At 43.2% G+C, this 23851-nt stretch overlaps 1 protein-coding gene across 2 annotated transcripts in view; it reads left to right on the top strand.

Annotated features, from left to right (window-relative positions):
* Positions 1-23851, top strand: part of LOC120538716 (myotonin-protein kinase) — a 192200-nt gene that overhangs the window by 88113 nt on the left and 80236 nt on the right. For both annotated transcript variants that reach the window (XM_039768127.1, XM_039768126.1), the window contains exons 2-4: positions 19161-19252; positions 19427-19510; positions 20566-20661. In XM_039768127.1, coding sequence (XP_039624061.1) covers positions 19161-19252; positions 19427-19510; positions 20566-20661 — 272 coding nt within the window. The remainder of the gene's footprint in view (positions 1-19160; positions 19253-19426; positions 19511-20565; positions 20662-23851) is intronic.

Here is a 23851-nt window from a genome sequence, read left to right as displayed (position 1 = left end):
TTTAATCACAAAATACACATTTTCACCGTGTCCTTAATCTTTTTTCTCAGTGGCTCAAATACAGCGCTGTACATTATGTCGCTGTTTTGAAATTGCAAAAAAAAAAAAAAAGACGGCACAGAAGACGGTATGTGAGACTTTTAAAATGTATCGTGTCATTACGATCGGGAATATGCAACGCGTGAATATTAAAGCACCACGAATACATCTGAATGTCGGCAATTTGCTTCACCACATCGAACCATTCATCAAACATCGAAGCGCGCACATCGATCTCGTAGGATCCGCAAAGCGGCTTTCTGTCACATGTAGATAGTACAGTAATCCCTCGCTATATCGCGCTTCGACTTTCACGGCTTCACTCTATCGCGGATTTTAAATGTAAGCACATCTAAATATATATCACGGATTTTTCGCTGGTTCGCCGCTTTCTGAGGACAATGGGTCTTTTAATTTAAAGTACGTGCTTCCTCAGTTTGATTGCCCAGTTGATTTCATACAAGGGACGCTATTGGCGGATGGCTTAGAAGCTACCCAATCAGAGCATGTATTACATATTAACTAAAACTCCTCAATGCTATAAGATATGCTTCCCGCGTGGCGCTTGTTTTGTTTGCTTCTCTCTATCTCTCTCTGCCTGACGGAGGGGGTGTGAGCAGAGGGGGCTGTTTGCCTAGAAGATAGGACGCTCCTCTACAAAATGCCGCTTTATCGCGGTGCTTCTGTATACTTAAAAGTACGTATTGATTTTTGATTGTTTGCTTTTCTTAGCGAGCGCTCTCTCTGACATTCTCTGCTCCTGACGGTGCTCCTTTGAAGATAAGATATATTTGCTTTCTTTTAATTGTGAGAAAGAACTGTCATCTCTGTCTTGTAATGGAGCACAGTTTAAACGTTTGACTAAAGGGTGTTATTTCATGTCTAGAGGGCTCTAATAATGTTAACAGGGTGGGAGAGTTTATAAGGGCTTAAAATATATAAAAATAACCATACAAACATATGGTTTCTACTTCGTGGATTTTCACCTATCGCGGGGGGGTCTGGAACGCAACCCCCGTGATCGAGGAGGATTACTGTATTTAGAAGGTCGTAAACAGGTTTTCTATGCTCTAACTGCGAAAATATTCGATTTATAAATAAAGAATCCTACTTCGCGGAAATTCATTTATCGCGGCAGAGTCTGGAACGGATTAACCGCGATAAACGAGGGTTGACTGTAAACAGAGACTCGGACGTCACATTCCAACTTTTATCACACTGCGGCCTCCGACTTTTTGCTGGTAATGCAACTCGCGCACGTGTCGCGTTAATTCCTGAGGACCTGCTTGGAGGACGCGCCAAGTGAATGCTGAGAATGCGTGGCAGCCATGATGTGGGTGCGTACGCCTTTTGAGTGTGAAGTATGCACGAGCCCTTAGTATCCTTTCATGTGATTCACTTAGTAATTATTTTCTTTTCCTGTGTAATGCGGTGGTCTCAAACTCCAGTCCTGGAGGGCCGCAGTGGCTGCAGGTTTTCATTCTAACCTTTTTCTTAATTAGTGGCCTGCTAATGCTGCTAATTAACTTATTTTGAATTCATTTGAATTGACTTGCTCTTGAAGACTCGGCCCCTTTAAGTGTTTCTTTTTCCCTTAATTAGTAGCCAAACAATAATGAGATACAAAATGAGCCAAAACAGGACTAGCAGACTGTGTCCATCATACAATATCTGAAAATAGAGAAAGATGAAGGACTCAGGAATGCTCATCTGCTCAGGTCCACAAAACATTCTACCAGAGCTTTTAGAAAAGAGAAAATCAATAATTTAGGAAATGTCTGCAATTGCACAATGAGAGCAGCGACAAGCCATGGAAATAAAGAACGAGTTTAATTAACGACAAGAATCAGAGCCTAATGAAGCAACTGGTTGGAGTTTGAGGCCCTGACCATGTGAGATTGGTCTTCTGTCAGCTCCCTCACTTCACATTTCATTTCTGTTTGGGTGCCATTTAAGGAAAGAAATGAAGCAAATCAGAGGAACGAATTTAAAAAACAAGTCAATTAAAATGAAAGGATAAGGAGTTAATTAGCAGCGAAAACTGGTCACCAATTAAGAAAAGGGTTAGAATGAAAACCTGCAGCCACTGCGGCCCTCCAGGACTGGAGTTGGGGACCCCAGTGTAATGTGTGTTATGTCATTAGCAGTTTGTAAAGTTTGTAAATGCCGTACAAGAGCGCTCTACAAGAACAAACGGAAGTGATTAATGTACAACAAGAATGCCATTTAAGAGTTTGCTCGTGATTATCGTATGTTCTACCTAGTCAATTTTATTGTGAACTAGCTGTCCCCTGCGGCTCCGCCTGTGTAGCAGTGAAACAGGACAAACTTTAAAAATCGATAAATAAAAAGGTATCACTAGCTAAGCAGAGGCGAGGTACAATGGCTCCCCACTCCTGACGTCATGCTTCTCCCTCCCCTCGGCCCACAGCCTCTGTCTCGGGTTAGCGCGAGTATATCCTGCAAGCGAAATATGATTCGTAGCGTGATGAGAGAAGTGGCAAAATCAACCGGAATGTTCTAGCAAAATCTAATCTAAATCCGCTAAGTAGTTCTCTTGTGAAAAGCAGACAGACAGACAGACAGACAGATGGACAAGCGTTGGATTTTAAATATATAGAGATGAAGCCACCTCCTGTATTCACCCAATGATTCGTTTGGGTGAATACAGGAAGTGCAAGTTTTCATTTTTGATTTTGAGGAACAGCTGCGTGAAGCAGTAGAATGAAAACTTAACTAAACGATACTGAAGTTAATCTCACTGGAGAACTAAAGAACTTCCATCAAGGGAACCATTCGGGAAGTGACTGTTGCTGCCAGCAAGATCTGCATCAGCTCATTTCACCAGATAAGATTAGTTTTGCTTTTCGTAACGTTAAACCAGAACGGTGGCTACTTTTAGGTCTAATGGTAGCAAATGGCTGAGGGAAAACATCAGAGCTCAGAGCAACAGGAACAGAAGACAGGCGGTCAGCACTCAGCATCATGTGATGGGAAAGCGAGGAGCTGCGTGACTTATCTAATTCAAGACACCGTGACTTATCATCTAGACAAAAAATAAATCAAAGAGGAAAGTTACTGAAAACAAAGTGATTTCTGGGCTTTATCTGTGTTAATCACATTACAATTTGCAAATTACACTTCAGTTTCTGGCCTTTACAAGTTTACGACAAGATTTTACTTCTAGGAATTAAACACATTCAGTTCCTGGGAAAGAACTTGTTGAATGATGCTCCTATTAATAAATTCCTCAAATTTATAATCAAAGGTGTATTTTTAAAGTTCAGCTCTCGTCTTCACCCTCATGCTGGTTTGTTATCCATTTTGGTGGCATTCTTGCCAAGTTCAGTCATTAGACGGCTTCATCCTGGGTTAACTCTTTCCAGAGGGCCTCGGCAGCCTCCCAGAGCTTTTAGGGCCTCACCATCTGTAAATCCAGACCTGGGTGCTACAGAAAAAAAGGAGACTTGTTGCTTAGTTAGTATGAAGTAGAGCACATGGCCTCCATCCTTTGTTTATTAGTAGAATCTCATATTTCGTGAAGAGCACATTCCATGGCACCAAGTGGAGCTGGAAATCATGTGTAGTGAAATGTCCCTAAATAATCCTTACTGTGAGCATGGTGTGTGTGTGTGCGTGTGTGTGTGTGTGTGTGTGTGTGTGTGTGTGTGCGTGTGTGTGTGTGTGTGTGTGTGTGTGTGCGTGTGTGCGTGTGTGTGTGTGTGTGTGTGTGTGTGTGTGTGTGTGTGTATACCACTCTGCATGTCCGACAGGCTTCAGATAGGTGGATGGCTAGGTGAGGAAAGGCACTATATACCAGATAGATAGATAGACAGACTATACCTATTTTTTCCAGGTGGTGAACATAAGCTGAGGACTAAAGATAATGGTGGCAGAAACTAGACGCTGTCTGTACATTGCTTGTAAACACTAATTGTTGATGTCTTCTGAATTTAGATGTCGTATTTCCAACTCTTTCTCCATGCCTTTACTCCATTAGAAGCCCACTATAATAAAAGTTTCAATAAATGCCATGACTTGCAATCTTAACTGGGAACTGTCAAGTAAGAACATGAGAAGTTTGACAAAGGAGAGAAGCCCACCATTGAGTCCATCAGCCTCATTTGGTTAACTGATGTTGTGGCTCAAAGAAGGCACTCAAAGACCTCAGGATGTGAGGTGTGATGTACACACGGTGTCAGTTCAGATCAGTTGAGCAATTAGCAACACAGCTACCTTTCATTTATGACAGTCCTTATCAAAAGTTTACCTCACACACAATCTGACTCCAACAACCCGTTGCCTTGGTCCTGCCTCTAATTAGTTCCACCAACATTTCCCAGCCTAACAAACATAGCACTCTATCTAATCCATCATGGCCACCTGACAGGCCCTCTTCCCACCTTGAGCCTGTCCAGTTCCTGCCACCATTATCTCTAGTCCTCAGCTCATGTTCATCACCTGGAAAAAATAGGTATTGGGGGGCTTTCTATCTATCTATCTATCTATCTATCTATCTATCTATCTATCTATCTATCTATCTATCTATCTATCTATCTATCTATCTATCTATCTATTATATAGTGCCTTTCACATTATCTATCTATCTATCTATCATATAGTGCCTTTCACATTATCTATCTATCTATCTATCTATCTATCTATCTATCATATAGTGCCTTTCACATTATCTATCTATCTATCTATCTATCTATCTATCTATCTATCTATCTATCTATCTATCTATCTATCTATCATAAAGTGCCTTTCTCATCAATCTATCTATCTATCTATCTATCTATCTATCTATCTATCTATCTATCTATCTATCATATAGTGCCTTTCACATTATCTATCTATCTATCTATCTATCTATCTATCTATCTATCTATCTATCTATCTATCTATCTATCTCTCTATCTATCTATCTCTCTGACCTTGACTCATGACATAGAAGTGGTTTCCAGCTTGCTAAGAAAAATAAAAAATCTACAGGCACAGGCCTCTTTGTGATTTAACCCTTACTATACTAACGTGCACTATGATATAATGCTTATTTTCATATATGCTCCTGATTCTCTTTGAACATATGCAAATCATCAACTTTAACAATATACTTTTCTTTACTAACAGCTCAGTTGTCTCACAGAGCAGTGAGCTCCGAATGGCAGCGTTGGCACAGCCAGCACGTCACACATCAGAAGCCAGTTCTTGTGGCCGATGCCATTCAGCTCAGCATTGTGCTTGTTGTTCCCTGTTTTCTTTGTTGCTCTTCATTTAAATACAAAAGGGCTGTGCGCTTGCTATGTGTGTGCACTTCAGTACGTATTCAGCCCCTTCACTTTTTCACATTTTATTTTGCCTCAGCACTGTGCTAAAATCATTTGTAAGAAAGTAGAAAGTAGAAAGTAATGCTGTAAGTTAAATTCAATTCATATTAGTGTTCGCTTAGTCAGTGGTATAGCCCTTAACCCCCTGTAAGTTCATAAGAGATAGAACTTTCTTGCTATAACTACAGTAAGACACAGTGTGTGATAATGGAGTCAGTTGATGGTCAGAATGGGTCCCAGTGCACAGCCTCTTAAAAGACCCATTTTCAGGTTAGGAATGTGATAGACAGACAGTTTTCTGACCGTTCTTAAATGGTTCAGAAACGTTTAGAAGTGATTTGTAAGGATTAGAAATGAAACACGATTTAAGCTTTGAACTTTTATTAACAAGAACTTCCTTTATTTGCTATATCAATTTTCTCTTTTTTTGTGTGAACTATTTTACTTTGAATTTTTACTAAAGCTTTTAAAAGTGAAGCTATTTCTTCTGTGGAATCATTTCAACACATCAAGCTTTTGCTGAATCCCATTTACAAGCTGGAGCTGCTGAACTTTGGTAATTTTTGATAAACGCAGCTACTGTTTGTCATTTCAGTTCATTTCAAGTGACACTCAATACCAATAGAATGACAAAGCGAGTTTAGGAATTTTTGCAAATTAATAAAACACGAAAAACTGAAATATCCCACTGACATGCGTACTTTGCTCAGCACTTCATTGAAGCCCCTTTGGCTGCAAGTCCAGCCTTTTGTCTTCTTTGCTTTGATGTGGCAGACCAGGATTTGGGGACTTTGTGCCATTCTTCTCTGCGGACCCTTTCAAGTTTTGTTAGGTTGGATGGAGACCATCAGTGGACGGCTGCTATCAGGTCTCTCCAGAGATGTTTGATTGGTTTAATGTCTCAACTCTGGCTGGGCTACTCAAGGACAATCCTGGTTGTCTTGCTTTGCACGTGGGGTCATCGTCCTCTTGCAAAGTAAACCTTCTTTCCAGTCTGAGGTCCAGAGCATTTTGAAGCAGGTTTTCATTAAGGGTACATCTCTGTATGTCACTCTGTTCAGGTTTTACCCACCTGTGTCAAGTCTCTTGATCCCCAACCCCACAGCCTGATGCTGCCACCACTGCGCTCCACTGTTGGATTGGCATTGCACAGGTGATGGGCAGTGACTGGTTTCCTCCAGACATAGTGCTTAAAATTCAGGCCAAAACAGTTCAGTCTTAATTTAATCTGAAACAATCTTGTTTCTCAATATCTGAGAGTCCTTCAGGAAGGCCTTCATGTGCTGTTCACTAAGATGAACGTTCCACCTGGCCACTCTGCCATAAACGCCATATTGACAGTGATGATTGTCCTTCTGGAAGTTTCTCCCCTCTCCACACAGGTTCTCAGGAGCTCAGCCAGAGTGACCGTTTGGTTGTTGGTCTCCTCTCTTACCAAGTCTCTTCTCCCCCTGACTGCTCGTTTGGCCAGTTTGGCAGCTTCTCTACCCTGAGTTGTGCTTGTTCGAAATATCTTCCATTAAAGAATTTTGGAGACCTCTGTACTCTTGGGACCCTTCGATGCTGCAGGAATTTTTTGTAACCTTCCTCAGATCAGTGCCTCAATTCAGTTTTGTCCTGTAGCTCTTCTGATAGAACCGGGGATGCCAGCGAGCCCCCAACCCCAACACGATCACACAAATACAGTCCCGGGTTCAAATAAAGGATAACCTCCCGATTAACCAAAGCACAAGTTATCTCTCTCTCCCAATCTCCTCACAATTCACCTGTCCTCCACCAGTTGAGTGTTGTCTTCCTTCCTCCCAGCTCCAACTCGCCTGGACAAGGGAGTGCGGCCCCTTTTATTGAAGACCCGGGAGTACTTCCAGTGCCTGAGCTGCTGCCCATCGGAAGCTCTTCCGGGACATATAGAAGTCCAATACAGTGAGGAGTGTATGTCCCTGCAGCACCCCCTTCCAGTACCAACGGACCCCACAACTCCCAGCATTCCCTGCTGGTTCTTGAATAAGCACAGATATGGAGGCTGCTGCCATCTAGTGCCTGGGGGGAATAAACACCACTTGGAGACAGTCCTTCCCTATCCTTCTCTTTTCTCCCATTTAGGGAAGGTACTGGAATCAAGTCCATTTGGGACACCTGTCCATTTGCCAAGGCCTCCTGTCTGGGTAGGAAATCTTCTCTGGCTGGGATATCCATTCATTCCTTAGGACAGCCTTGTCCAGGTGTGCCATCCTTCCCTCTCTTGGCCAGGATGCCTTTCTGTTCACCTGGGGCATCCCATCCGGGCAAAGGTTCTTCCTGACTCCTTGCTGGGATGCCTGTCCAACCCGTGTGCCACCTACACTCTGCAGGCAATTCTTCTGATCTCAAGGCTTGGTTTTTGCCCAACTGTTGAACCCACTATAGACAACTGAGTCAGGTCAGGTCAGGTGGAGGAGCATGCACTTGTACAGTGTGTTGCCATACCAACCACACAACAAAACGACTCAGGATCCCGGTTGGCAACCCCCCAGGCTGATGCGCGGTCCACTCCCACCCCCCCCACCCCTAGAAATGACCATCTATCTGCAAGAGCCAGGTGTTAAGTGGGCGTCCCCTTGGCCTGGTCCAGCCACTCGGGTCCTCAACAATGAGGATCCTGTGAGTCAGATCACCCTCGGGGAATTGCGTCACATGGCCATAGTGCCTTTTCCAAATCATGTCCAGTCAAATGAATTGACCACAGGCGAGTTACAAACACATTGTGGGAACATCTCTACAATGACAACAATGACATTACAAGAACAAGAAAATACGAACACCTAACTCCAGTTCTTAAATCTTTACACTGGCTCAAAATCTTCCTTTTAACATTTAAAGCCTTAAATGACCAAGGGCCATCTTACTTGTCTGAACTTATTATGACTTACAAACCAGAGCGCACATTAAGATCTCAAGATGCCGGTCTGCTTAGGATTCCAAGGATTAATAAAATAACAGTGGGAGGTCGAGCTTTTAGTTACAGGACCCCTAAACTGTGGAGTGGTCTGTCTGCTACTATAAAAGGTGCCCCTTCGGTCTCAGCTTTCAAATCCCGGCTGAAGACCCACTACTTCAGTTTAGCACACCCTGACTAGAGCTGCTGATTAACTGTACAGACTGCATCTCTGTTGTTAGTCAGTAGCACTAAAACATAAGTAACAGGATAATTATAATGTGTTACTAACCCTCACCTGCCAAGTTGTTTTGCCTGCCTAAGGTAAAGTCATCCCTGATGGAGAATCGCAGGAATCATCGGGTAGAGGGGTCCTGTCATCGGGTTGGCTGTCCCTGTGCTGACTCAGCAGTGGAGTGGCCAATAGTGGGAGGCAGTTTGATGGCCGAGATCTCCAGGACTTTAAACAAATTCAAATCCTATTCTGTGATATCATCTGCTGTTAAATTTTGCTCTGTACTTGTAATATTTCTATTGCACTGTTATGTTGTATTGAGGATTACTTGTGTTCTGTTCTATGTATTGTATTTTCACCCTCTTTTTGACACCCACTGCATGACCAACCTACCTGGAAAGGGGTCTCTTTTTGAACTGCCTTTCCTGAGGTTTCTTCCATTTTTTTCCCTACAAGGGTTTTTTTGGTAGTTTTTCCTTGTCTTCTTAGAGAGTCAAGGTTGGGGGGCTGTCAAGAGGCAGGGCTTGTTAAAGCCCATCGCGGCACTTCCTGTGTGATTTTGGGCTATACAAAAATAAATTGTATTGTATTGTATTGTAATGAGCTACAGAATGGGTTGCACCTGAGCCAAAAGTGTGATACAATGTAACTCTATGACGAAGTACTTGTACTTGTAATTGTAATTCCATTTCAATTGTTATAAATATGTATGTATATAAATTGTGGAATAATAATTACAGTTGTGTACTTGGTCATAGCATTACACTGTATTACACAGTAAGTACAAGGTAATAACACCTAGTTACTCCAGCATTTCTCAACCTTTACGTATTTGCGACCTGATTTTTCATAACAGTTTTAATCGTGCCCCCCTAACGTTTATTTGAAACCCTAGTAAAATGTATTCCTAGATTTTTTGCTGCCGATACATCTGTACAAGTTTTATTATACCTACTTAACCTTTATCAACATTTACCTAACTTTGTATTTATTTTTCTAGTATGTAGTTTAAGTTAATTTGTTTTGGTTTCAATAGATGTATTTTTCATATTTTCGATTCTTGTTTTCGTTTTTTCACATCTTCGCACCCCCTTTTTAGTTTCTTCGCGCCACACAGGTTGAGAACCGCCGAGTTACTCTGTAATTATACAGCTAATTACGTGGTAAGTATAGCGTATTTGGGACATATAATCTAAAGTGATACCGATCTTTCCACATGATATGTCACTAAACCTAAAATCCAAAATTTGTAGTAGGAAAACAAAACTCCAGATCATCAACAGATACTATAAATCAGAGAAACGGACACTAAGCTGCTAACTATGTGAGAGATGTTTGTTTACATTGTTGGACATGTGACACCAACTTTCACATTATCGTGCTAATGAGATCACAGCATGTGACTCCTGGTGGCCACGCCTCCCTGGTAACATTTAGCAAAGGCTCGGACAAAATGACAGAACCCACTAACCAAAAACAAAACAAGATCATCAGAACTTAAAACAAAAAATCCAATAACAAGAATATATTTAAATTCTCCATTAATAAAAACCATCCTGAAAAATTAGCAGATCATAATTAAAAAAATTTCTATTGTTGAAAAAAATGAAACAACATATTAGATTCATGACAGATCCAGCTTACTACGCTAGTTTCCGAATAACATTGAAGTGTTCTGTTAGGAGAGGAAAATAGCAGTGAGTAAAAAATAGGGATCAGCAGAAAGAAAATGCAGTCATGAGGTAAGCAAGGATCATAACCAGGACATCAAAAATTTTAGCATTTCTAAATCTTTAAACAAGTACCCAAAATTGAAGTCAACAGGACGTGCTAAAAAATGACTTTGCAAGAAGTTGTGGAGCTATCTGCAAACACAGATAAAGACGGCATCAAAGTGATGACTTCGTGTTAACGTGACGCATCACACAAATCCGGGTCGTTCCTAGGGAAACGTGGAAATAAATGGCGGTGAAGTCAGTAGGCATAAATGGCAGCAAAAGAGCACATTCTACTGTATGTAGAGAAAATCGTAAGCTGTTTGGATGTCTGTTTGTCTGTTAATCCCACAAAAACCACAGAATTTTGCAGGTTGCCTTGCCATTGGTCCAGTAGGCTGCTCATCAAAGTACCCAGCATTACCCAGGAATATTTTTAAAATGTGTTAAGGAAAGAAAGCAAAGGTCTATATGTTTTTGAAATGGTGACCCTGTTGTATCTGTCATCCACCCTCCCTCTCTGTCAGTGGCTCTGCTCTCGTGAGTCGTTCATTTGTTCTTTTTGGGTCCAGAATTGTGGTTACTCCATGTTGGGTTGTATCCATGAATTCTGTCGTGTCATGACGTTAATCTGCTCCCAGCCCTACAAGCAGGTCCTCCAACCTACAGGGTAAACTTTGGGGATGGTGGCAGGATTGGCACTCCAGCCATCGCAAAAAGCCTCACTCTGTTCCAGTGTGGTGCTGAAGTGTCACCCGCTGAACTCGGGTTCCAATCTAGGTGGTTCGATGTATGGTGGGTGCGACAATAAGCTAGCAGCACAAGCTCCTGACCTCTCTTTCTCCCTCTAATGTGTCCTCTTATTTCAAGGTGTACAATTTGTAATGTTTAAATTATGAAAAAGAAAAAAATGACAAAGTAGCAGTTAAAGAGTAACCCCTCTGAGACTCCTTTGTGTTGTGCTGCTCTGTCCCTCTCGATCAGGCCTCACCCAACACGCCCCTTCAGAAGCACACGATACTCTTATTTGTGTTACGGCAGATAGAAGCAGCACGTGGTGTTGGCCGGGTAAGTCATGTTCAGCTCTGGTCCATTTGTCTGCTTGTGTGGCTTCAGTCTGTTTGGATGTTTCACTTGCTTTCAGCCAGCAGGTGACGCTGGTGTGCAGGAAAAAAAAAAATCCACTGAGACCCACAGGGTCAACAGTTTGGGCTCCAAAGTAGCTTGTCTTGGCCGTATGATCCTACAGAACAACTATGGAAAATTTGGTCCCGGATGTTCATAGGATGTAGGTTGTGTTGGAAAAAACTGACAACCAGATGGACAGATATTTAACTTTAATATATAGTGTGAGGGAACCAAGGGCCGTCAGTGAGCCCCAAACATGAACACACAGTGAGTCCTGGGTTCAAATAATGGAAGGTTTATTAAAGTACTTCTTCCACAAAGACACCAGTTATCTCTCTCCACAATACCTTTCTCTCACTACCACCATACTGCCCACCTTTAGTTGAGTGTTGCCCTCCTTCCTCCCACCTCAGACTCATCTGGGTAAGGGAGTGCGGCCCCTTTTATTAAGGACCCGGGAGTTGTTCCGGTGCAAGGGCCACTGCCTGATGGAAGCACTTCCGGGTCATGTGAAAGTCCATTATAACAGGGAGCTTGTCTCTTTGCAGTGTCCTCTTGTGGCACCCATTGACCCCAGCAGGGCTGCTCTACAGACAGGCTGGCTTCCCACTGGGCACTGATATCCAGGGCCGTTGCCATCTAGCATGCTGGAGGAGTAAAAATCCACCAGCGACATCTTCTCTTTTCAGTGGGTTGTCCATCCATCCTTTCTGGTCCTTCCTTCCTTCCCTTTCTCCCCCTCGGCTGGGAATCCTATCTGTCTGTTATTAGCCTCCCGTCCTAGTATGGAACCGTCCCCTCTTCTGGCTGGGATGCCCTTCCAGCCCATGTGGCATCCACAATAGATATAGTGTATTGGGAAGAGAGGTTGAAATGTGAAGGAGGAAACTAAGAAAAAATGATGATGTGAGGACCACAATTCCCATCAAGCATCAGGAGTGCATTGGGGCTGATGTAAGGATATCGTCCTTAGTAGGCACAAAATTTTGAAGGAATCAAAGTGGAATCTCATCTAAGACCAAAGGTCCAGTGTTTTCTTTCCAATTAATTAGGATAATTATTTGTTTGTCTTGTAGGATTACAGCTTTCCTCTAATAGTTTTGTGTCATGGTGGGGTGCATTTAGCCATATTGAATTTCTAACAGACAGCATTTTCGCCCTTTTTACTTCTACCCAGGCAACATCGGGTACTTTGGCTAGTATAAATATTAGAAAAAGCCAAAGAGGAGTTAGTACCTCATCCTAGTTCATCACAGGGCCAAATTGGAATATGCATTATGGTTGTTCGAGAGAATAACAGGCTTGCAACTGAAGAATTTTTGGGGTGCCAACCCGGCCATTCATGTTTAATTTAAATCTCAACAGAAAACAAACCTACAGGTGTGTAAAAAAAATCGTCGCCTTGCAAAGTAAGTGTCTGCCATTAATCAGGCTCTCTAGTCAGCATTAGCGAATTTGTGGAGCTCTCTAGAAGAAGTGACGCCTCCTTCTGGCCGTAGAACTGGAATAGGCGGAGTCAGTTGCTCTCACTGGGCAGTTCCTGGGCACTGTGGAGGAAAAAAAAGACAAGACGAACAAGACAGTCCCCCCTCTAAGCACAGGGTGGTATCACATGGCTGGGAAGAGCTTGGAGGGTTATCCTCAGACACACATGCATGACAGCGGTTTAAACACACATATGCATCTTTGAGGATGTGGTAGAAGACCCTCACAGACACAGGAAGAACTAGCAGACTCCACACAGGATTCAAGCCCATGGAGCTGGACATGGACCTGGAAGGCTTCAGCGCTCTTTTTACAAAGGCCTTGCGATAATCGGACTATTTGTACTCGTCCAGCACTGGACACACATATGCTTCTGGATTATAACTTCTTGATTTCCATTGTGGTAAATCAATCCAGCAATCCTTTTTCTGAACCTCCCCATTCCTCTACAAGAGCTGCATGGGTCTGCATGTTTCCTGGCATGAAGGATTTAAGGAAACAGCCACCTTTGGAGAGGATTGCACTGAATTCATGAGTCATGCAGCTTTCAATGAAATCTGTCTTATGGTCTTAATCACAGAACGTAATCCATACATTGGTTTGGCTCAGGTCTTTAGCTGTTACTGGTGAAGGTGGGCACAATCCAGTAAAATGTTTTCCTGGGAAGCAGTAGTGTGGCATAACACAATGCCCAAGCCATACTCTGTCCAAATTAAACAAAGGTGATGACATTGTAAAGCCATTTCCAAGAAAATGGAAGCCATGTGTTGTTAAAGGGCACTTGGCCTTCTTAACTTGAAAGGTTGCGCATGCTGGGATGGCAGGATCTCCTCAATCGTATTGGAAACTCAAAAGTCAATGTCATCCCCCCTTACCATTATCTGAGTCATCTCATCAATGATAATGCAGTGGTCATCAGCAGCGTGAGTGAGGTGAGACCCGTCAGTGAAGACAAAAGATGACCGTGTAGAAGTCCAGCATCTTATCTCCAGTCACTTACAGTATGTACAGAATAGAATGGGGCCCCTTCAAAATAATCACATTGGGTTGTTTTGCTGCCTGAAATGAAGACACGCACAGTGAAAAATCTTTCAATGTGTATTTACTCAATGCAACTTATAACAGCCAAGTGAAAGATACCATAGCAGAAAAAAAAATATAAATTCAAAAATCAGAAGTGGTCTCCCCTCAACTTTCTCGTATACTCAGATATGGGGATGGATATTTGAGAAGTAAACCGCATGACAATAATTATATGTTTATATTATGTACATTAAAGAACCATCAACAACAAATCAAATCACATTAACAATATATTGAACAATTATTATAAAAGTATAGTTGAATAAATCGGATGGTTAACGGAAATAGCTCAGAAGTTGATAGAAATCTATATTTTGTACCTAATACTTGTATGCAAAATTTGGTTGACCGAAGTGAAGGCGTACTCAGGTTATTGTGTTTACATACACACACAAACAGAGACATAATTCCACAAATGGTATTTTCGGATTCAGGGAGGTCTAAAACATCGAGATTCATCAGAATCTCGACATCGAATCTTTGGACGATTACAATACTTTCCCTATACTTTGTATGCGAAAAAGTAAAAAGGTTCAGAAGAAAATACACGATCGAGAATCATGCAGAGATTATAGCTTGGAATTCAAAAATATGTGTACATCAAAACCTTTAAATGAGAACAAAAATTAAAATCAAATAGACTGGCCAAAAATTTATTAACTGGTGTCCTGGGCCATTACCTGAATGCCAGTAGGGTGGAAGGACTGAGGGAGAGAGCTCGTTTGGGGCCTTATCTTCTCCAGGATGGTAGAGGAAAGCCTTCTCTGGGTTGCTACAGCAGTATGGATCCCCGCAGGGCATGCTGGGAGTTGGAGTTTGGTAGAGCAAAATTTGGTTGATCTAAGTGAAAGTGTATTCAAGTAATCATGTTAATCACACACACACACACACAGACACACACAGACATACAGATATAATTCCAAAAATGCTATTTTGGACTCAGGGAGGTCTAAAACATTGAGATTCTGATCCAATTTCTGGAGGATTGCAATACTTTCTCTACAAGAAAGTAAAAACAGAATCACTGAGATGGTTAAAGGATCACCCACTAAACTCAGTCAAGTGTTACTAATCACCTTCTCCATTGCACACCAAGCTCATTGGCTTCGTCCTGTGCTCAGTTGTAATCCTTCTGATCTCTTCAGCTATATTTGCAGCATTCCAGCACTCAAAGGTGCAACTGAAAGCAAACAATCAACGATAGTTGACGAGGCACTGTCAGAAGATCTCTCTCAGGGATAAGCTGTGGTCGGGCACAAGTCAGGAGATGGAGATAAAATATCTCAAAGGCTTCATCAGTCCCTTAGGAGTACACAGTGAAGTCCATAATCAAAGAAATGGAGAGTGTTTGGTACCACTAGGACCCTCAATGGATCACACTGAATGAAAGAGCGAGGAGGAAACTGGTGAGAGAGGCAACCAAGAGGCCTACGGCAACTTTGAAGTAGTTACAGGAACTATTGTCAAATAGTGGTCACAAAATGCTCCTCAAATATGGCTATAATGGGTGGGCTGCAAGAAAAAAGCCGCTCGTCAAGAAACACCACATTAAGGCTCGACTGAGCTTTGCCAAAACACATCTTGAAGATTCTGAGGCCCAAAGGAATGAGGTGTTATGATCAGATGAGACCACAATCAAACTACTTGACCTCAACGCCAAACAGTATATCTAGCAGAAAGCTTACAGTAAAGCATGGAGGGGGTAGCATCCTGTTGTGGCACGTTACTCTGCATTTATCAAGGGAGAGGAGGTTAGGAGCACATGGTGATACAGTGCATTGCTGCACCCACCACATGACTCCAGATTAGGACCCGAGTGCAGCCATGCAACAGGTGACACCTCAGTACCACAGCAGTTCAGATGGAATGGAACAGTGTGAGGTTTTTTATGGTGGCTGGAGTGCCAATTCTGCCACCAACCTCCATGTTTTCCCTGAGGTTGGAGGGCCTACATGCAGATTAACGTCATAACCAAGATGGAGCAATTGCAGGATAAAGGCCATGCTCAGGGGCCCAACGGAGTAGAGTCACTTTTGGCGTTTACGGGATTTGAACCTTCCAATTGCCAGTGCAGACCCCTAGCCTTAGAGCCACCACTCCACCTGCTTATCAAGACAGAAGGAAAAGTGGATGGAGCAAAGCACCTTCAGATTCTAGAGGTAAACCTGCTGCCCTTTGAAAGTTGTTAAACGCAAGAAGGTTCATCTTCCAACATGTCAATGTCCTGAAGCACACAGCAAAGGTGACCACACAGTAGCTGAAGGAGAGAAAGGTGAACGTCGTTGCCTGGCCAAGTAACAGCCCAGATGTAAACCCCACTGAAAATCTGTGGAATGACGTGAAGATTGTAGTCCACCAGCGGTCACCATCCAGTTTTCCTGAGCTTGAACAGTTCTGTAAAGACGAGACGATTATTCATGGGGGTCCTAAAACTTTATTGTATTCCTGTGGTTGGTGGAATTTCAAAGGACGGAGAGGAATTCATGTGGGCTGCCAAAGCAAACCAGTCTGAAGCTTTCAATGTCCTACTGGCTTTGCCCACCACCCCAGAAACGGTGGTCAGCGTGAGGCTGATTCATGCGTGAGCCGCAGCTTCATGAGTCTTCTGAGATGTTGACTCTCACTCTCTTCACTTCTGATTTCTGACAGACTCCAGGGGTGCGGCGATGGTGGGCCAGAGGGCTTTGACTTTGTGGAGTCTGACTGACTGAGGAGGAGGTGCAGGTGGCGCTGTATAGAGGAGTTTGATCAAACACATCAACCCCACATGGAAGTGGGAAAGGATGAAGAGGAGGAAGAAGAAAAATAAGCTACATAAGATGTTAGTAGTTGTGAAAAAGATTAAGGGGGTTGAAAGAATGATGACACCATTTACCTTCAAGTAGCGAAGCATGTTAACAAGAAAGCCTCGTGAGTCATGTTGTTCACCCACCACCTTATGGGCCCCAGTGCAGCTGACTAACGTTGTGCCACTCTCTTAGTTTAATTTACCCACCCATGTACCAGTCCATCCATTCATCCATTCATCAGTCATTAAACCTGAGATTAATATATTACTAGGGGGCTTCACCACCTGTCAAAAGGCAGGGCCTGTTAAAGCCCATTGCGGCACTACCTGTGTGATTTTGGGCTATACAAAAATAAAATAAACTGTACCTGCTCGCTTCGCTCGCCAACCCCCCGGCCTGCACTACACTTCTCACGTATGTGGATTTCACTTTCACCAAACAACAAATCTTTTAATTCTCACAGATACGCCTCACAGATAGTGATACAGCATTGAGTGTCCATCATAGGGACCAGAATGGACCACTTAATCTAACAGGAACAACTTTGGGATACAAAAGGAATAAACAAAACAGACAGGGTGGGTGGAGCATTAACCTTTAAGTACTGTCATCCCCCCTTGTAATTTATCGTGTAGTGAATGATCTGGTATTTTATTTTTGCCTGCTTATGAAAGTGCCTTGAGATGATGCATTCTGGGAAGTATTGTTATATAAAATAAAGATAAAGATATTGATTGGCTGATTGACTAACCTGAATTATTGGTTAGATAGATAGATAGATAGATAGATAGATAGATAGATAGATAGATAGATAGATAGATAGACTGACTTTATACAACAGAGAGTGTCATTGAAAACACAGGTTGGCTGTTAGTGGTACCTTACCTGGTCAGGAGGCCATTATGAGATAAGGACCTAGGGAGCTATGTGTTCCCCCCATTCACTGGGTGGCAGTATCAATCTCGTACAGCTGCTGTTTGGACACCCACAGGGCTGCACAGGACTTGTGCTTTTGCTCTGTTGAGGTTTTCAGGTGCCATTAGGGGGAGCTGCTGGGAGCAGGCTTCCCTGTTATAGAGAGGTTTCACCGGATTCAGAAGTGCCAGTCATGCTGCACTGGAAGCATTCCAGGGTTTAGGGTCGGGATTAAGGGGCTCAGAGTCGGGAGGCTTGCTTGCAGGAGATTTGAGGTGAAAAAGGAAAAAAAGGAAATGTCACTGATTTCTCAGGTGATAAAAATCTATTAAAGGTATTTTATAAAATCAAAAATATCTTTCTTTGAATCTGAGACTGTGTATTGTGGTTGTGTCTGGGTATTTTGGGGTGCTGGTGTGCCCCCGACACGGCACAATTAATTTATATTGCAGCTTCCTGCTGCACAGATGGCCAACTATGCCAGTCGTGACTATAAGGGTTAGGCTCCAAACACAAATGCACCTACATAGCCAGGGATACAAATAAAGTCACTTGTATTACACAACAGTTCCTTCCTTCGATTCTTTCTTCAAAGTACATAATGATCTCTCAATAAACACCCTCCACACTCCTCCAGGAAACCCAACTCCAGCTTCCCTGGATGAGATCAAGCGGCCTGTGTAATATTGGACCCGTGAGTACTTCAGGTGCCATAGCATGCAGAAACCCCACAAAACAAGGAGTTCTTCTCGTTACAGTGCCCTCTCGCCGCACTCAAGGACCACGATGGGGTTGTCCTTCAGGTCTGCAGATCTCATGAATCCCTACGGGTGTCCTGTCATCTGTAGCACTGGGGAAGAAATTTCCCTTAACAGAGAATCTCCCCCGGTCCATCCGTTAATCTTACACCCATCTGGGATACCAATCAAGCAAGATCCCAGCCAGGCTATGCCTCCAAATATAGTGTCCATCCATTATGGCCTCCTGTTTTAGTCATGAATCTCCCCTCATCCTAGTCAGGGTGCTTATCCATCCCTTAGGGCACTTACAAGAGATACATTATTTGTCCAAAGAGATATTTTAAACTTTTACAAAACTTCAAGAAATTAAGAAATATTGTAAGAAACTACTGTACAACAACACACATAAGAATTACTATAAAGAGAAAAAACATCTGGCTTGGGTAACGATAAGAATCATAGTGAAGCATTATAATGGCATATTGCCATACCTCTGAAGGAGCCCTTGTAGCGTTTCTTGACACACTTAAACTCCTAAATACCAGAGTGCCACAGAGAGGATGTGCAGCATTGTTATTAATGGCTGTCAGTCCATTACTACCTCCAGCGGGTCCAGAAGGTGTCCCATAACTGAGCCTATGTCCTTAATCAGGTTGTCGAGTTTACAAGCCCAGCACACCAAAGTAGAAGAAATCGCACTAATTTCTTAAAGATTGATTGCTTGATTGATATTGTCCCACTGTTGTCTTGAACGCTTTAATCAACATCTGCCTGTGTGTCGTTCCAGCTGAACCCCTGGTGCGTCAGGTGAAGGAGACGAGACTCCAAAGAGACGACTTTGACATTCTCAAGGTCATCGGACGTGGGACCTTCAGTGAGGTGAGGGCACTGAAGGGGCTGAAAAAGTGGGGTATTCTTTATGAAGCTCTTGACTTGTATAGCAGGACTAGGCTGGCATGATTTTACATGACAGGGAGCAGGATGGAGTGTTCAACATCTCATCCCATAAAATTTCAAAATAAGTCCAGTTTGTCATGTGATTTATTCTTCTAGGTGGCAGTGGCAAAGATGAGGAGGACTGATCAGGTGTATGCCATGAAGATCATGAACAAGTGGGACATGGTCAAGAGGGGAGAGGTACGTTCAATTCACCTTCTTCAGAGGAAGAATTCAATACATCCTGAATTGTAGCACCTTTCTTGGTCCATGAAGGGATATGCCGCACCCAGACATAACAGGTTGTGGTGGGCAGTCAACCATGAGTCAGTTGTTTTTTGGAACATTGTCACCCTTGAAAACTGTGAGGTTCAGTCCACACAGACAGAAAATGGGCTTTGATTTATTTGTATTAGTATTATAACATATTTTGCTGACATTTTTACCCAAAGTGATTTATAAGAACAGTAACAACATACTGTGACTTGTTTATAGTCACACCTGAGATAAAGGCATGTGGCTTAAAGTCCAGGGCCACCGTGCTGCCACTCGGGATTAGTGAGTCACTTGTGGTCACCACCATGCCTTTTGGCTCATCTGCTACATTTCTTAATTAGTGGCCTGCTGGCATGAAGCCACCCCACAATGTCACTGCTCTTTTCCAATTATTGTCACATGGTGAGTCACCACTGTCCCAATAAAAGCTGCACTTGCCACACACACAGTGTCACATACCACCACCCATAAGCTTCCAGTGCGCACAGAAGGGATGCTTACAGCCTAATCCATGCAAATCTGAACCCCAAGGTTGGCAGTGTGGACCGCTGCCACTCCATCCATCCATCCATCCATCCATTATCCAACCCACTATATCCTAACTACAGGGTCATGGGGGTCTGCTGGAGCCAATCCCAGCCAACACAGGGTGCAAGGCAGGAAACAAACCCATGCAGAGACAGGGAGAACATGCAAACTCCACGCACGGAGGATCCGGGAAGCGAACCCAGGTCTCCTTACTGTGAGGCAGCAGCGTTACCACTGCACCACCGTGCTGCCCTGTCACTATAATAATGTACTAAAATGCATTGCATTTGTCTTTCCAACAGATGGCACACATTAACATTCTGTTATTTTGACTTCCCTACCAAATGGCATATATAACGCATGACACAGAGACATCTGCATTGCATTTGTCTCTGGAGAAGCATTGGACCTTTGTGAAGGCCCGCACTAATCCAGTCTCGTCACATCCACAGGTTGCCTGCTTTCGAGAGGAGCGAGACGTGCTCGTCCGTGGAGACAGACGCTGGATCACCAAGCTTCACTTTGCTTTCCAGGATGACAACTATTTGGTAAGTCGTCGTCACCACCAATGCCATGCACCCCACCCCAAATATTCCTGCCAAAGGGGTGCACTGTTCACTTTAGAATTGAAGCCTGACCCCTTGGGTGTCTGAATATCAAGTGATGTTTTCTTAACATGGACATTAGGGGAAAAAATATATGAAAGAAACCAAAGGTAGGTGGCAGTACTGACCCGAAGTTAACATGCAGGGGGCAAGAAGTCAGCATACATCAAAGTCAACAGAACAAGGACAGGAAGGAAAGAGGGGACATGATAGAAAGTGTGCAGGGTGTTTCACCAGTTAATCGTTATTTTATATAGCGCCCTTCAAAGATCAAAATGTGCAATAGAGAGTAATTGCAATTAACAAAATAAAGTGGCCGTGATAATACAAAAATATTTCCAATACAGCATGAAGTCAAAGTGATGTACAAGCAAGCATAAGCAAAGTAAGGCCATTATTGAGAGTCTTTTATAGGCCTCTCAGGTAGCTACACACAAAACTGGACTCGGACCCCCCAGATGCTTTTTTACATTTTAGATTATTTTTGTAAAGCGCTCTTCATTGAGAGCGGGCACAGACTGCTGTGGCATGTTACCAAGTAAATGAAAATGCGAATTTACAAATGACTAATTACATAATGAGTACACATAACAATATACAGATAGATAGATAGATAGATAGGTGAAAGGCACTATATAATAGATAGACAGATAGATAGATAGATAACAGTCCCTGTCCCACTGATGTGCTTGCTATTCAGATTGGTATAAAGAAGCTCCCAGTCATGTTTCTTGACACACTTCTGCTGAATAATTCTTTGTCTGAAAGTCCTCAGTGTGTCAGACAGAGGATGTGCAGCATTGTTTTATTTTAATTCTCTCTTTCGCTACGACCTCCAGTGGGTTCAGAGTGCATCCTATAACTGAGCCTGTCCTTTTAATTAGCTTGTTGATTCATATGGCCTCTCTTGATTTGATGTTACCAGCCCAGCACACCACCCTGGCCATCACAGCATTATAGAAGATGTCAAGGATGTCACTTCCCACCTTAGAAGAACACTTTCTCCGAAGTAAGAAGAGCCTGCTCTGCCTTTTCTTGAATAGTTCATCTGTGTTTTGAGATCAGTCCATCCTGTCATTAATGTGAACCCCCAAGTACTTGTAGGAGTGGACCACCCAAATAGTGACCAGACATAGAGGGTCTTTGGTGCAGTGAAAGTCAATAAGCCATTCCTTGATTTTGCTGATGTTACGTTGCAGACAATTCTTTCTGCACCAAGAAACAAAGTTCTCCCCTGACTCCTCTCTGCTGTCTCGCCTCCTTTATCAATACACCTCACAAGTGCAGAATCATCTGAGAATTTCTATAGATGACCTGACCTGCTGTTATATTTGTAGTCTGAGGTTTACAGAGTGAAGAGAACAGCAGACAGGCCTGTACCCTTGTGGTGCTCCAGTGTTGCTCATGCAGTCAGTCCTCGAGTCTCACAAACTGCAGGTCTGTCTGACAGATAGTCCATTATCAGGACACCACAGGCTCACCCACCTGCACATCTCAGGGATGGCGAGATGGTATTGAAGGCACTTGAGAAATCAAAACACACAATCCTGATGGTGTGGCAGCTTTGTCACGGTGAGAACAAGCCTGGAGGTGGAGAAAGTTCAATAGGCAAACTTCGGTGGGTCCAGGTGGTCTACCACAAGAGGACTCATATAGGCCAGGACCGACCTCTCAAAAGGTCTTCATGATGTGAGACTTAAGAGCCACTGGTGTATAGTCATTAGGTGAAGAAGTGCTTGACTTCTTTAGAACTGGAACAATGCAGGATGTTTTTCACTGTAGTGACACTTTTGGAGCATTAGGTACAAACTGAACAGGTGACAGAGGACACCACAAAGTTGGTCAGCACAGGCCTTAAGGACTCGAGGACTGACTTTATCTGGTCCCGCAGCTTTTCCTGTGTGTTGCTTCCTTAGTCGTCTTCTTACTTGGTCTTCAATTATGGACAGTTCTCGGTGATGGCCAAAGGTGGGATTGTCACTAGCCATTCCAGCTGACATGGTAGGAGTCCTTGATGAATAAGAGATGGTGTGGGTGAGACTGGTAATTGGAAGAAGGAGGCAGTGGGAAGGAAAATCAATTAAAAAATTGGTTCAGGGCGTTAGCTTTGTCCATAGCCCCTTTGAGCTAATGAGCCCTGGATTGCTTGAGTCTAGTAATGATGCCGCAATCCTTTCCAGACGTCCTTCATGTTATTGTGAGTGAGTTTGTTGTCTTTTTTAGCTTTGGAAGCTTCCTTCCTGTCAACCAGCTTTTTGTTTAGAATTCAATGGGCACCCTTCTTCAGATTTGAATGCTCTCTCCTTCTCATTCAGGAGACATTTTAGTAATCCAGGATTTGTTTGGAATGCCATGTAGTATCTTTAAGGGTTCTCAGATATACATGACAGCACACATAATGACAACTAGTGGGAACCCTAGCACTTTGTATTGAATGTTTCAAACTAGGGTGGATGTTAGAAATTTACAACAGTCCAGACGAGAACAGGCCATTCAGCCCATCAAAGCTCGCCAGACCTGTCCGCTTAATTCCTCCAAAATAACATCAAGTCGTGTCTTGAAGTTTCCCTAAAGTCCTACTGTCTACCACACGACCTGGTCTCTTATTCCAGTTGTCTAAGGTCCTCTGTCTTTATTGTATTCTAAGCCAGTCTAGCCAGCAAGAGACCCCCTTAAACTCTGTTTCTAGACCATAGACAGGTGTGTGTGGACAATCCCAAACTGACCCAATGTGATGGGCTTGTCCACAGCTGATTTCTGCCTTGAGCTTGATGCTTCTTCAAGGTTGGCTTCACTTGGCTAAACTGGGAGTGGGTGTGCATGTGATGTTCTCTGCAACAGGCTGGCATCATCTCAGGGATTGGTCCCTGTGTTGCACACCATGATGCCAGGATAGACTTCATCTTCACACAAACTTTAACTGAAATCTCTGGGTTTAGAATATGGATGGATAACTGGCCTCTTCCCAACAAGCTTCATGAGAACGCAGGAAAAAGCATTTGTGGAAAGCAAGGGGGGCTCCAGCCGCCGCCGCCCCAACCCCGACACAGACAGGCAGAGACACGAGTTACAGCATAGCCCACGTGTATATACACTTAAAAAAAAAATGTGATGATTCACACTTAATATTTTC

The sequence above is a fragment of the Polypterus senegalus genome, chromosome 11 (assembly GCF_016835505.1).
Source record: "Polypterus senegalus isolate Bchr_013 chromosome 11, ASM1683550v1, whole genome shotgun sequence".
NCBI lineage: Eukaryota > Metazoa > Chordata > Cladistia > Polypteriformes > Polypteridae > Polypterus > Polypterus senegalus.
The sequence above is the reverse complement of the archived record's forward strand: the minus strand, read 5'-3'. Positions and strand labels throughout refer to the sequence as shown.